Genomic DNA, 15497 nt, shown 5'->3' with positions numbered 1-15497 from the left:
TGTCCATGATGTCCATCATCATCAAAGATGACTCTGCCAGGCTCCTGTTGCCTTGCAGGCTCCTTATACATGCATGTTTCATAAAAAATGACATCATTGCTGCGTATGATCTTTCTATTCATGGGATCCCAAAGTCTATACCCCATTTCACCTCTGTCACCATATCCTAGGAATATGCATTTGTGAGACTTAGGATCAAGTTTGGTGCGCATTTCCCTGCGTATGTGCACGTACGCAACGCAACCAAACACTCTCAAGTGCTTGTATGACGGAGGCTTCCCTGTCCATACTTCCTCTGGCACTTTCCCACCAAGCCTCGTGTTAGGTGACCTATTTATAAGGTGAACGGCTGTCATAACAGCTTCAGCCCAAAAACCATGAGGTAATGCAGCATGTGACAACATAGAACGGACTTTTTCTTGAATGGTCCTGTTCATCCTCTCTGCTGTTCCGTTTTGTGGAGGATCATAAGGAGTAGAGAGCTCCCTCTTGATGCCTTTAGCATCACAAAAGTCCTGAAACTGTTTGGACATATACTCTCCACCATTGTCGGAACGCAAAGCCTTCAGTGTTTTGCCAGTTTGATTCTCAACAAGAGCAACAAACTTCTGAAACACTGAGAATGTATCACTCTTCAAACGAAGAGGATAAACCCACACCTTGCATGTGGCATCATCAATAAAAGACACAAAGTATTTTGCCCCTCCCAAAGAAAGCTGAGGCATCTCACATACATCTGTATGCACAAGCTCTAACTGAGCATCTTTCTGTCCAAGAGCTTTCTTGTGGGGGCACTGTAGTTGCCTACCATATATACAATGCTCACAAAACTGAAAACTTGAAAACTTTAGAGAAGGCAAGTAACCCAAACGAGACAATTGCTCCATTCCCTTGACACTCATGTGTCCCAACCGGCTATGCCACATAGAGATTTCCGGCAACTCGGTTGCATTTACATTAGCATGGTGACAAACACCTGCATGCATAAAGTAAAGAGTGTCCACCTTAGAGCCTCTGGCAACAACCAGTGAGCCCTTACTAATTTTCCACTTTCCACTACCAAATGTGGTAACATAATCAGCATCATCAAGCTGTCCAGTAGAAAGCAGATTCTTCTTGATCTCAGGCACATGCCTGACATCATGGAGCATAAGCTGTGAGCCATCTGAAAACACAAGCCTCACATCACCTCTGCCAAGTATCTTGCATGCATGGTTATCACCCAAATAAACCACTCCTTCATTGCCAGCAGTATACCTGACAAACAAGTCTCTGCAACCTGTGACATGAAAGGAGGCACCTGAATCAATGATCCATGAGTGCATACCATGACCACCTGTAAGAAGTGAATGGGCATCAAGTGAAGACGTAAATAGGACCTCATCCTCACTGCCACCTGCATGTGACACATTGATTTCTTCAATCTTGACTCCACTTTTGCCCTTTGGCTTTACATCTTTGGCTTCATCTTTCTCTTTGTCTTTGCCTTTTCCCTTTTCTTTTTGATCATTTTTCCATTTGTAGCATTGCTTTTTAACGTGTCCCTTCTTGCCACAATAATGGCATTCCAAATCCTTTTTGGAGCGAGACTTGCTCCTTCCCCGTTCTTGGCTTTTTCCCCTTTGCTGGGATCTCCCACGTGCATTCATTGCATTGGACTTTCCAACAGAGTTGTTTTTCCTGTTCATCTCTTCTTGAAGAAGAGCACCCTCAACATCTGCATATGACAGCATAGCATGCGAATTGCTAGTGGCTGTCCTGAATGTGTCCCAACTCTCTGGCAAAGTGCATAACAGAAAAGTGGCTTTGAACTCATCGTCCATTGCCAGCTTTTGATTAATGACCTGGCTGACAATACCATTAAACTCATTTAGATGGGCTGTCATAGACGCCCCTTCCTTCATCTGAAGACCTATGAGTTTCTTCAACCAATACACTTTGCTTGAGGCACTTTGTTGGGCATACAAGTCCTGCAATCTCTGCCACATTCCCCAAGCTGTCTTCTCTTCACGAATGCTGAAAAGTAATGAGTCTGACACAGACAACATGATAGTAGATCTTGCCAGCTCATCCATATCTTCCCACTCTTCAGCAGTAAGAGAAGCGGGCATTACACCCCTTTCTTTGATAGGCTTGTGCTGCTTTTTCTGGAGCAACACATTGTAGCACTGGGTTTGCCAAATATCATAATTATGCGAGCCTTCAAGCTTCTTGATGTGAAGCAATGAAGAGCTCTCACCTGTGGTTGCCATAGCAAAATGCAACCTGTCAATGCCTGACTCCCTGCAAAATGTGCAAACACTGCACCAAAAGCGCACACAGTGCTCACAGTTTTTCTCCCAAGCTTTATCTCCCACTGCGGAAGCAAAAATGCAACTTTTCTCCCACTGTATGTGATGAAAACACCAAAATCTGGTTGCTGCAGATTTAGGACAGCACCTTAAATGTGCTCTGTTGCCTTTCCAAAGTACTGTACAGCAGTACCAAGTGCTCACCAATGATGTACCAAACCTGTACCGGCAAGTACAGCAGCTGAAATTGAACCTTTTGGTCACTCAAAACAATGTACAGCCATGCCAAAACTTGCACAAAGCTGTGCCAAATCTGGCGTGAAAATCAGACTTTTACAGTCCCGAACACTGCATAAAACAGTCCCAAACAGAAATTGGGCAAAAGCCCCTTGACTGCAAGCTGATTTTTGAGGATTCAAGGCATAAATGTCTTGCCTGCTGCTTTGCCAAGCTCAACAAGCATACAAACTTGAAAAGCCCCTTGATTTAAGATCAATTTCTGATCATACATGGTACATTGACGCACATGAAGGCATCCAGAGTGTTCACGATGCTTCCCCCTGGCCACATATACATCAAATACATGAAAGCCCCTTGATTTACAGGCACATTGAGTGCTTGTAAGGCATCAACACATTATCCACAGCATCAAATGCGATTGCCTGCATGCAAATCAACCAAATCGGCACAAAAGCCCCTTGATTTGCACTGCAATTTGCTGCAATTTTGCCCAAATGTGCGATTTCTCACATCATACAGCATGTATGAGTGCTTAATTGCACAATTACATCAAAAGCCCCAAATTTCAACATCCAATTTCCTGCAAATTGATCCTGATTGTGACCAATGTCACCCAATTTTGCCAATTTTGCTCAAAATTGAGCAATTCGACACCTATATCTGCTCAATTGTTGATTGTACTTAAAAAAATTGAGGAAAATACCTTGTAATTTTCTGATTTTTCTCCAATTTGCAGGCTGAATTTTAGTTGTTGCAGGAGAAAGGGGGGGGCATATCTGATGCTGCTACTCCTGAAGCTGTAGCGTATTGGGCTTGCTGCATTAAGGGCTGCCGCTTGAATAGCACTTTCTACCACAACAGTAAGCCGGTGGAACTGAATAGCACTTTCGACTTCCAGCAGGAACTCCCAGAACGTCTCGGTGGAACTGAGCCAACTGCTGCTGAGGCAAATGACAGACGACGGGTGTGAAGTGGTCAAACTGACAGGTTTGGAGTGTGGCGAAAAACGGCCACGGCAGAGTTTAAGCGACCACGGTGATCTCAGGCGTCCCACACGTGGGAGATCGTAGGCCCGTTTTGATGCAGCAGACGGAGGTTGTTGGCCCGTTTTGATGCCGCCGACTCAATGTTAACGCCTCCGCCTAGTTGTGTTGACGCCCAGCCGACGCTTCTTCGCTCGCCTGCTTCGGTGGCTCGCTACACTGCGAATGCGCTCGCTCACGCCCAGTTGCCGCCTTTGCTCAACGCTTCTCGCCTATGGCGCTGCTTTCGCTTCAGTGGTGCTATCGCCTGAGTTCGCACAGCTCACGAATTGCTGCCCAGCTTATTGGATTCAGCGCTTCTGCGCATACGCTGACAACTCCCGGTTCTATTGGCTGGCGCCTTCTCGCTTTCTCTTCCAGCGGCTGGTTTCCTCAGCCTGTCACCTGCTGGTGTTTGTTGTGGGCATGGCTTACAGGTCAGCAGGTTTGATCACCCCTGGCCTTCTTCTTGGCTCTGATACCAGTTGTGTGGGAGAAACAGGAATTAGGGTTAGTTCATGTGGGAGACATACACAGAGAAGCAAGGGAGAGAGAGAGAGAGAGTTGTGGGGATAAGTCAACTCACCAAGTGAGAGTGTGTGACTCCCCTATCACACATGTATATTGCACTAGTACACATAGTGCACTTAGTACATTAAAAGTACTAAGTGTACTATGTACTATAACTTATGGGCTTGTACACACTATAAGGGTGGGCATTATGCCTTTACCCCAACACATCTGCCACTACATTCTTCTTTCTTGGGGTGTGCGGGGTGTGCAAGATCTGAATATGAAACATAGAGAGGAAATTGGCCATCCTCATATGCTGCTCTAATAATTTAGTTTGGGTAAGAAAATACCTCAAACTCCGGTGATCTATTTTCACAGTGAAATCAGGCCCAAGAAGGTAATGTTTCCATATGGTAAGTGCATAAATTACAGCCAAGAGCTCTTTCTCATAAATGCCAAGAGAGAGCTCTGCATCATGCAATCTACCGCCCTTATAAGCCACGGCATGTCCCTCTTGATTTAGGCCAACTCCTATGCAATTTCCACATGCATCACATTCCACACTAAATGCTTTTGCAAATCCAGAATGATCAACATTGGACCATGTGTAGTTGTATCTTTCGATTTGAGGAATGCCTCTCTCTCTACATCAGTCTATTTGAATGTAGCCGCCTTCTTTGTCAAGTCATGCAAAGGAGAAGCAATCCATGCAAAGTCCCGAATGAACCTACGGTAGTAAGAGCATTATCCAAAAAAACTATGGATCGCATGCACTGATCTCGATTTGGGCCGATTCCGAATTGCATCAATCTTTGCAGGATCCATCCGCACTCCATCTTTGGACACAATATGCCCAAGATAATGTATCTTTGACAAGAAGAAATCACTCTTCTTTGCATTTATGAAGAGTTTATGCTTACGGAGTTCTTCAAAAACATTAGCCGAATGAGCTCTATGCTCTTCTTTGGTCTTCCAGAAGACTAGGATGTCATCAAAGAACACACCTGTAAATTTCATGTACCCACGGAATATACAATCCATCATTTTATTGAAAGTAGCCGGGGCATTTGTAAGACCGGAAGGCATAACAAGATACTCATAAAGCCCAAATGCTGTCCTGAAAGCAGTTTTATGTACATCCTCAGACACCACACGTACTTGATGATACCCACCCTTGAGATCAATTTGGCTAAAGCATGCCGATCCATCCAACTTGTCAAGGATGTCGTCTATGTGTGGAATCACAAACCGATTCTTGATGGGGTGAGCTTATTCAAAGCTCTATAATCTTGATGGGGTGAGCTTTCTCAAGAAGCTCATTTACTTGCTTCACGATCTCTTTTTGGGATGCACTTACATGATAGGCTGGCCTATTAGGTAGTGAGCTACCCGGCACAAGATCAATGCCATGATCTTCCGGTCGTACGGGTGGCAACTCATTTGGTAACTCATCGGCAAAACAATCGTTGTACTCTTGCAAAAATTTCAGGCTATCATTACTAAGAGTGTTTACATGCACATTAAGTACGCACAAACACTCTTTTTCATTACTTTCTTAATTTGTACATGAGATACAAGGGCAATGGTATCACCCTCTTCACGAGCATCAATCACATGCTCTCGGCCTTATGCATCAAGGTGATCTTGTTGGTCTTGTAAGCCTTGCACGGATCAATGTGTGTGTGCCAAGGCTTTCCAAGCAATACATCACAACCGAGTGGTATCACCCTCTTTACGAGCATCAATTACATGCTCTCAACCTCATGCATCAAGGTGATCCTGTTGGTCTTGTAAGCCTTGCACGGATCAATGCATGTGTGCTAAGGCTTTCCAAGCAATACATCACAACCATTCAAAGGCACTACAAGAAAGTCATCATGATCCACAAGGCCTTGAGTGTGTAAGCGAAACTTGCTAATAATAGGCATAACCTGTACTTCTCTACCAACAAAGGCAGCCCCTACTTCAATTTGAGGACCCATATCCTCCACTTCGATACTCAAAGTAGCTGCCATCTGTGTAGATATGAAGTTCTCAGTTACACAATCATCAAACATGAACAAAGCGGACTGATCCTTAAGCTGTTCCGAAGTTTTACATACAACCCTGTCTTTGCTATCATGTGAAGTGTTGTCCAGCACATCTGGAACCATATACCATTGGACTTTGATGCATTCTTCTTCTTGTTTGGGCATGCATTTGCAATATACTCAATACTACCACAAGTAAAGCATTTTTCCTCACTCATATACTGCTTTTTTTGCTCTGGAGTAAGAACGTAGTCTCTCACTTGGAAGGGACGCTTCTTCGTAGAATTATTTTCAACCTTTGAATCATTTTTATCTTGGTTTTGGTCCTTTTTAGGTGGCTGTCCATTATTTTGCAGGTTTTGCGCAGTCCTCTCTTTGCCTTGAAATGAGGGTTTAGCCTTATTAGATCGACTCAACTTGAGTTCCAATTGCTTGGTGGTGGCGGCTACGATTAGTTAGTGTAAGATGTGACCAAGATACATTTGTAGTCCTACTTTGTACACGGGTTGCAATCCCAAACTGAAACCTTCTCTTTCTTTCCGTCACGGTGACATGCATAAACGGAGACACCTCCAAAAGCACTTTCCAAAACTTTTACACATATGCATTCACCGTTTCCCCCTCATTCTGCTTCACCCAATCCCACTTCATTATTATCTCATTCAATGTATTGGGAGGTAAGAATTCGGCATAGAACCTCTCCTTGAAGTCTTCCCATGATCTAACAGAATTCGATGAGAGCTTCTTTGTGAGCCACCAATGGATAGCAATGCCTTTCATGAACATGCTTACATGCCGGATCATGGATTTCTGAGTGAAATCCTCATCACTAAAAGCAATATCAAACTGGGCAATAAAAGCAAGTGCGTTTGATGCATAATATTCCAAATGATATGCGTCAAACTTCACAGACTTGTCTCTGGCTTTAAGGTCACGAGACTTTGATGCATTAACCTGCATCTCAACATGTTTTCCCGCATATTTGTCCATTCAGACAGCCCATGTGACTCGCATCATTTTAGAAACAAAAGGTGATGCATAAGGCATAGATACATGTGTCCTGTAAAGCATGAGGCATGGCTAGCCTCTCAACACACATTGATACATTTTCACCCATAGCTTCTCCCTTATGAGCACACTTGAGGACATGAGTGGCATGAGAGATACACGGAATACCTGCACCGACAGAAAATTACAGCTCATGTTGCATGAGTTGTGCATGCACATTGCCGGCGGCAACGGCATTTGACATACATGTTGAGCACCACCATAAACATTTCATCCTTCACAGGCTACATAAGATACACCTGCATGAGGATTCATCCTCTTAGATATAAGTTCTTATTCAAGCACCTGTGGGATACCAAGACATGTGGGATGGTTGCCTTTTCTGCATAGGCATCCTCGGTACGAGCCAAGTATGCACGTGCTACATCCCTCGATTGCATGTGCAACTCTTGAGTAATCATTGCCATTGCATGATCCATATAACATTAAGCTTTCTTGGCCTTCAAATCAACATGTACCAATGAATCCTCGCAGTAGTAGAGCTTCAATTCTTCTTGTTGTGCAAAAAGAAGAGCCTGCATACGAGTAAATTCAGTCCTTATGGCTATGGACTCTTCTTCTTGCATTTTCTCAATTCAGTCCTTATGGCTATGGACTCTTCTTCTTGCATTTTCTCTTTGCCACAAGACGGCTGTCCCACATTTTCCTGTTCCCTAATGTGCACCACATGAGTTTTCTCTTCTTGTAAAGCATTGGAAGCATGCATTTCAATGTCCTCGCCTCTTGTGTTAGCATCTCCAACATTCACTTTATGGTTGTCCATAGTGTTCTAAGTGTAAAGATAGCTAGTGTTCGCGGTGATCGTCTTTCACGATAGAAGTGAAAGAGAACCGTATGCTCCGATACCAATGTAACTTGATTGAACCCGATGCTAATCAGTACACTTAAATACACCAAGATTTAATGAACAACATGCTCAATACAAGAAGTAATTTGTTGAATTGACAAGAGACACACAATGAGCGGCAACGGCCGACCCTTTCCTCAAATAAAGTATATTGATCTTGGGAGAATCAAGTACATGGTATCATGGGCATTTCTGACCAGATTTCCATACCAATGCATATGAATACAATATTACAAACAGTGTGGTTATCGGTGTAGACTTGCAACTCACACTACCCTCTCAAGCACCCATGTTCCCTACCATCTGCTCTCTATTGTTCCACCAACACATGGTAGCGACAATCTGCAAGAGAGCACGTCGGATAAGAGAAGACTACCCTGGGTATGTGAACATGGAGTCTTGCTCCTCGAACCTACTACTTGCTTATTTAAGCATGCAAGTAGAGTCGATGACAGTGAAAGTCTTCGCAATGGAAGCGATTGGAGTGTTGAATTCTTCAATCTGTCGTGATCCTTCGTGACAAAGGTCTTCAAGAGGATGAAGGGAACCCTGGGAAAGCTTCCCCTATGGTTCAGCTTGAGAAAGGAAGGCTAAAATTAGGGTTTTCAGCAAAAAGACCAGAAATCACAACAAATATAAGAGCTGTTTTGCTGAATTTCAGTCATTGTGAGTGTGTGGGAGAGTGAACACCACCTGAAAACACTCTTGGAAGCTTGGAAAATACACTAGCAAGCTTGGATATGGAGTTGGAAAGGAGAAAGTGCTGAAAATACAACCAAAAGGCCTCATGAAGGAGGGCGCCAACTTCTAGAGAGAGGAAAGAAAGATATGATGAGACGTCCACCCTATGTGTCACGTAGAAAGGACAAGTGTCTTGTGGTGCAAGCTAGGATGGACACATGGCTGGTTGTTCCCTTTGTACAAAGGGAATAAGGTATGGGCAATGGGCATTGAGTTTTGTCCACTTCGAGACATTAGTGTGTGTGAACACAGGGCTGGTCATAATTTATAAGTGAGTTTTGGTCGCCCAAAACTTAATGAAGTGTATACACACTCACTTATAAATTAATACTAATTCCTAAGGCTAGGTTTATGACCAATATTTACCACCTCTCACATGCCACATAACCATGTCAGTAGACAGTTTCACACGCACGGTTCACGCACGGGCGTCCTCTTACCCGGAACTACACATTGGTCAGGCAAGCATGAAAACAACATGCAAATTCAATTGTAAGCAAGCACATAAAGAAGCTATGAAATGCAGCATTGGTATCTACAATCCCCGTTCATGAGACTATACCAAAATAGACGTGCTCACGGCAAGTACATGAGGTACCAGACCCAATGGAACGCCAATCCTCCAGGCATTTTTGGGCATGTACACACAGGCACAAGTCCCAACGGAAAGCCAAGTCCACAGTATCACATGAGTGGCATCAATCCCCAACATATGCAACTGCCATCATGGATGCCAATCCAATGTACATACATGATGAGAAAGCACGGGTGGACCAATTGTGTGCCAAATGGTGACATTCACTACATGTTCAGATGCCCATCGTATTATAAGATATGGAGGGGATTTCATTGCCTCTTCCAGGAGGGTTTCAGACCACTGGCATGGGTGATGCAGTATGAGGCATAGTCACCATAAACAAGAAACGGGAACGGAAACGTTCGACGAATGGAAACCGGGAAGCGAGTTTTTAGGGGTGGAAATGGCCGTTTCCTGTGACAATATCACTTGGGAAACGAGAAACGGCCATGGAAACGGATGGTCATGAAATGGAGAAACGCGTTTCTAGGGATTGAAATGGCCGTTTCCTATGACTATGGTATGAGGACCAAAGATGTCTCGGAATGTACATGATAGAGCTCAAACGACATACGAACGGAGAATTGAGAGGACATGCTGAGAGACAATGCCAACCCATGCAAGCCATTCCCCCGAGATCCATCACTCATTTCTTCACGGCACGAGGCACGTCAAGGGTGTTTCCACTGCTCTCCATCTCTTCTTAGACTTTGTGGGTGGAGTCAAGGGAGGGCCCCACACCGGCCACCCGTGCCAACACTGTCTCAACCCATAGGCAGTGGGAGGATACTTGTTGCTGGTCAATCGTGATCCGCATGGCTTGTGATATGTGAATACTCAAGCAGCCTTGGTGATGGAAGAAGCTATCCTCTATGACCTAAGGAAATGATATCTGTAGAAGTGCATCTTCAGTGGGAGCTCCGAAGGTGCAATCCATGTACTATGTATGTGAAGGCTAAGGAGGTTGAACCGGATAGTTCGGTTAACGTCCTCATGGGGGAGCTGGAGAAAAGGGGAGTCCAAGCTGTACTGAAGAGGTGGGAGGTCGTCCATCTAGAGTCCATGTCTTGAAAACCATGTGGAAACTCTGGCGTACCATGCTCCAATGTCACCCTCAAGTGTGAGCTGTGAGGACTCCTCCAGTGCAAGCCTCCATGTGACATGTGATGGATTGACCGTCGTAAACACAACCTTAGACTGACTAAGCTGCACTTAATGATGTTTAAGAAAGACAGATAGTGTCAATGCAATGCAATGCAGCTATATTAGATGAATGGGTTACAATGAGATCTGAATAGATCTATGATGCTGTCCTAGATGGATATCCTTCTCGGGATGAGAAGAATGGCTGAATGCTGATGCTAAGGACTGTTCCTTGCTCCAATGCTAAGTCCACCCTTCGATGCCGGCTTCCCTCTATGTAGGAGATAGGAATGATGAACTATATGCTGAATATGCTGATATGCTGGATGAACTGCTGTCCCACTATCTTTCCCTTGTCTCCTGGGAAGGAAACGCTAAAGGGATGGCTTTGGGACTGATGTGATGCTGAAAACGCAGATGCTCTCCTGTTGCCTGGGAAGGAAACACTGAGGAGATAGATGCGTTGGCTGAAAACGCTGATGTCAGATGCGATGATGGACTGAATGGCATGCGCCCCTATTTATATGAGTGAACTGGTGCTGGTCGGCCAGCCTTGCTACAGTCGGCCAGCCCTGAATGCTCATGACTGCACCTGGATGCCATAAATGGCATCAAATGCTGGTCGGCTGACTTGAAGGCTGTCGGCTGATGTAGATATGCTGTCGGCTGATACTAGCAGCCCTCACTTGATGCACATTAATGCCTTATATGCTCATGATGACTAAAATGCAGATGTTGGTGATAAAACACCCCCATATGATGCTCATACTGATATATGCCTGAATGAATATCCTGATTATATGCCTAATGATGCCATGCCACTTGTACACCTGATGGGTGTGCACGTGACATTCCCCTCTGGTAAACTGTTGCTGGGTGGTATACCTGGCAACCTTTCGACTCCTCCGGCGATCCTTCTCCACCGAACCACTGCCCCCTTCTGACTTCTGCTGCCGGGACTGAGGTCGTCTGTAGGAGTGGAATCCTTTGAGCCTAAGACTTTATCTACTATGGGAACTGCATGGCAAATGCTGCTAAAACTGCTTGGAAATACCTGAGTCACCCCTGACCTGCCTGTGGAAACCTTTCACCTACCATCTCCATGGTTCCTGAAGCTCTGAACCTCCTGAGGCGATGTTGGAGCCAACTTCTTTCTTCTTCTGTGGAAGAGAACCGCCAATTGAAGCCCAAAACTTATGTACTCCTTTGATGATGGATGTCATTCTTCCCCAGAGAATTCATGGGCAAACATGTATGCCTTGCAGATGCAAGACTGACTGCTAAGATGACTGCTATGCAAGCCATGTGCAACCCTATATGCTGTGCAAGAATGCAGATGGACGGGTTACTAATGCATACCTAAGGGAAAATCCCTAAGGGTGGCCTGCAAGATTTTGAGAACTGAATTTAGCTGTACGGAAGCAATTAACATGATGTCTGACTGAATGACTGATGGAATGAAAATGATCTAAGGCTGGTTACCTTGTAACGCTCTAATACCAATGTGACATGTGGTGGATTGACCGTCGTAAACACAACCTTAGACTGACTGAGCTGCACTTAATATGCTTAAGAAAGACAAATAGTGTCAATGCAATGCAATGCAGCTATATTAGACGAATGGGTTACAATGAGATCTGAATAGATCTATGATGCTGTCCTAGATGAATATCCTGCTCGGGATGAGAAGAATGGCTGAATGCTGACGCTGAGGACTGTTCCTTGCTCCAATGCTGAGGTCCACCCTTCGATGCCGGCTTCCCTCTATGTAGGAGATAGGAATGATGAACTATATGCTGAATATGCTGATATGCTGGATGAACTGCTGTCCCACTATCTTTCCCTTGTCTCCTAGGAAGGAAACGCTGAAGGGATGGCTTTGGGACTGATGCGATGCTGACGTGATGCTGAAAACACAGATGCTCTCCTGTTGCCTGGGAAGGAAACACTGAGGAGATAGATGCGTTGGCTGAAAACGCTGATGTCAGATGCGATGATGGACTGAATGGTATGCGCCCCTTTTTATATGAGTGAACTGGTGCTGGTCGGCCAGCCTTGCTGCAGTCGGCCAGCCCTGAATGCTCACGACTGCACCTGGATGCCATAAATGCCATCAAATGCTGGTCGGCTGACTTGAAGGCTGTCGGCTGATACTAACAGCCCTGACTTGATGCACATTAATGCCTTATATGCTCATGATGACTAAAATGCAGATGTTGGTGATAACACACCCCCATATGATGCTCATACTGATATATGCCTGAATGAATATCCTGATTATATGCCTGATGATGCCATGCCACTTGTACACCTGATGGGTGTGCACATGACATTCCAATATCTGTGGGGGCTCATTGTGCTGATGCAGTGGAGGTAGGTGACTATCTGAAAAAGTGTATCCACCACCGTTGGGGCTGCAATGGCCCCTGCGCGAATGATCGCATGTGGGACCGATGCGAATCATGCGCGCGCGTGCGTGCGAGAGAGAGAGAGAGAGAGAGAGAGAGAGAGAGAGAGAGAGAGAGAGAGTTATTAATGTCTACAAAAGACCTGAAGGGCCTATAAGACCATGAAAAGTACAATGATACCATGGGTATACACTGCGATGGAAAAAAAAAAAGGAACGTGAAAACTGATAATTGAAACATGACTCTTTGCAGATGTGGCATATCATGTCGTTGGAGAATCTCATGAATATGTCTGTGTGGTGGAGATCCTAGGTGCTCCGGATCGGGAGCGCTTGGCACGTAGGATGGAGTAGGCTTGCCCGCTTAAGACTTTGGGACGCGAATATGACCCATGTGTACCATGCCTCGTATAAGCTGATCTCAAGGCAGGCAGAGCACATACTCAGAGATGGAGAGCTCATACAGAGACCATGGGAGGAGAGGATCTGCAACTTATGCCACACATGGGTTGAGACACAGGAGCACTATACCTATCACTGCCCAGTGTACAATAGATCCACGGGAGGTATCGATGTCTCTTCCGTAAGGGTTTTGGCCCATTATCCAGGATCATGTACTTCCCGGTCGACCGTTGCTTGGGACTCTTTCTTCTAGAGCTTCGCAGAGACAGAGATACACTCCTAAGAGAGTATCGGCCATAGCCACCACCCCTCCTTCCACTCCAACCGACCATCACCACTTTCTTCCCGGCCCAAGGAGAGGATATCTGCATAGTGGACCCTGCAGGTCCACCACAGGATACCTCAGCTCTGCCCCATCCCCGAGGAGTCACTTCGGAACGGCCTTGCGCACTGTAACGTACCCAGCATCCCCAGCCCATGGACACCACCCACGATCCTCCCATCAGCTCCAGATCCAGGACATGCTCCACCGCCATCACAGCACCTTTCCACATACCATGACAGAAGGGGACCTCTCGGCCATACTCAGGAACCCCATGCTCAACATACTTGAGAGAGGTGTACCCTCTACTGGAGGATGATGTGGCCCACATGCTCTCTTGTATCATTGTATATACTAGTGCTATACCCCATGATGATGATGTGCCCCACATGCTCTCTTGTACTAGTGCTTATACCCCATAATGATCATTGTATCAGCCTCTACTTTCAGCAGAAAGCTATGTTATTTGTACTCGAATTGTTTTTCTTTCCCATGGTGAGACATAACATGGATAGCATTGTATCACTTTGGTCTCATAGACCCACTGGGTCTTCAGGAGACGTTTAATATAACTGTGTGTGTGTGTGTGTGTGTGTGTGTGTGTGTGTGTGTGTATGTGAGAAAGAGAGAGAGAGGCATGCATGGGTAGGTTTTCTACCACCTATTTTATGATATGCTGGTTACTAAGTTATGCTTAATCTTTGTTCATGCTTTGATATTAATCATATGAGCTGAATCTCTCTCCTTTACAGGTTGTATGGAACTTCTGAAATGTACAAACAGAACACATTTTGAACGAGTGTTTCCAACCCCATGTTATGTGTCATATGACGTGTGACATCAGAAGAGACTTCATGGCATACTCCTGAAATGTGTGTTAAAACTGGCATTTGGGAGCATTTTCTTCGTTTCAATGTCGTGTTGAGGTCCTATGTCATGTCATATGTAATGTATTACATATCAAGCCACATGTGCACGCACGCATGCGTGTGCACACTCACAAACAAAACTCTATATGCAAACCAAGCGGATAAATGCTTATAAATGCTTCTGCATTTACTACATAACTCATACCATTGAACTCACCTGCAATTTAAAGTGACCTGGAGAAGTACTTCCATCAATCTCACAAATGGATCCTCTGTGATGCAATAAGCCGGCTTCGATCACTTGTTGTCTTTTATAGATGTCTATACCACAAGCTTCAGGGCCAGTGTGGAAGCCACTAAAATTCTTTGTTTGATTTCTTGGCGTGATCCTAAAACATTCTGAGACAAAGATGGTGTAAACAACCATCAAAGAGGTCTATCAGATCCAAATCATGTTAGAGAAAGCACAATTAATCACTTGCAAAAAAAAAAGTCGCTGAGAGACCTTGTAGGTTCTCTGAAGATTGATATTTGTTGAGAAAGGTTTGCTTGCTCCTGGTATGATCAATTGAATGAAAATAACGGGGCAAAGGCCGAAATTCTTCAACTGTATCATACCCATGGTTTTTCCCTCTTTGACATCTGCTGGACTCCCTGTAATTATCCCGATGAGAAGTTGCCAATCCCTGAAATTTCCCAACAAGGAAAGCAAGGAACCATTCAAAATCATATGGAAAGCAAGAATGCACACTGAAAAATCTGTTCTAAGTTGAGAACACCAGCACTCCAATAAATGACTTGAAGCATTAAAATTATTGGATTAGGTTACCTGTAAGCGACAGAATGTGCAGTAAAGAATGAAAGAAGCACACGTACAGGTCCACCATACAAACCCACGAGTACTAAGAGTAAGGGCCTATCTGTTTATAGCCCTAACTAGCACCAAGATTAAAAAAAATATCATGACACATTGCATCTGAACCAATGGTCGTGTTATAAACAACAAACCATAGTCTATACGAGAC

At 44.7% G+C, this 15497-nt stretch overlaps 1 protein-coding gene across 3 annotated transcripts in view; it reads right to left on the bottom strand.

Annotated features, from left to right (window-relative positions):
* The window catches only part of LOC147636593 (uncharacterized), a 103016-nt gene that overhangs the window by 27662 nt on the left and 59857 nt on the right, over positions 1–15497 (bottom strand). For all 3 annotated transcript variants that reach the window (XR_015266172.1, XM_086800021.1, XM_086800022.1), the window contains exons 6-7: positions 14978–15158; positions 14690–14871 (exon numbers count right to left, since the gene is read on the bottom strand). Coding sequence is in view for 2 of the 3 variants with exons in the window: in XM_086800021.1 (XP_086656147.1) it covers positions 14690–14871; positions 14978–15158 (363 nt within the window). In the remaining variant the exon portion in view is untranslated. The remainder of the gene's footprint in view (positions 1–14689; positions 14872–14977; positions 15159–15497) is intronic.

The sequence above is a fragment of the Cibotium barometz genome, chromosome 7 (assembly GCF_041138505.1).
Source record: "Cibotium barometz isolate CiBa-2024 chromosome 7, ASM4113850v1, whole genome shotgun sequence".
NCBI classification, from domain to species: Eukaryota; Viridiplantae; Streptophyta; class Polypodiopsida; order Cyatheales; family Cibotiaceae; genus Cibotium; species Cibotium barometz.
The sequence above is the reverse complement of the archived record's forward strand: the minus strand, read 5'-3'. Positions and strand labels throughout refer to the sequence as shown.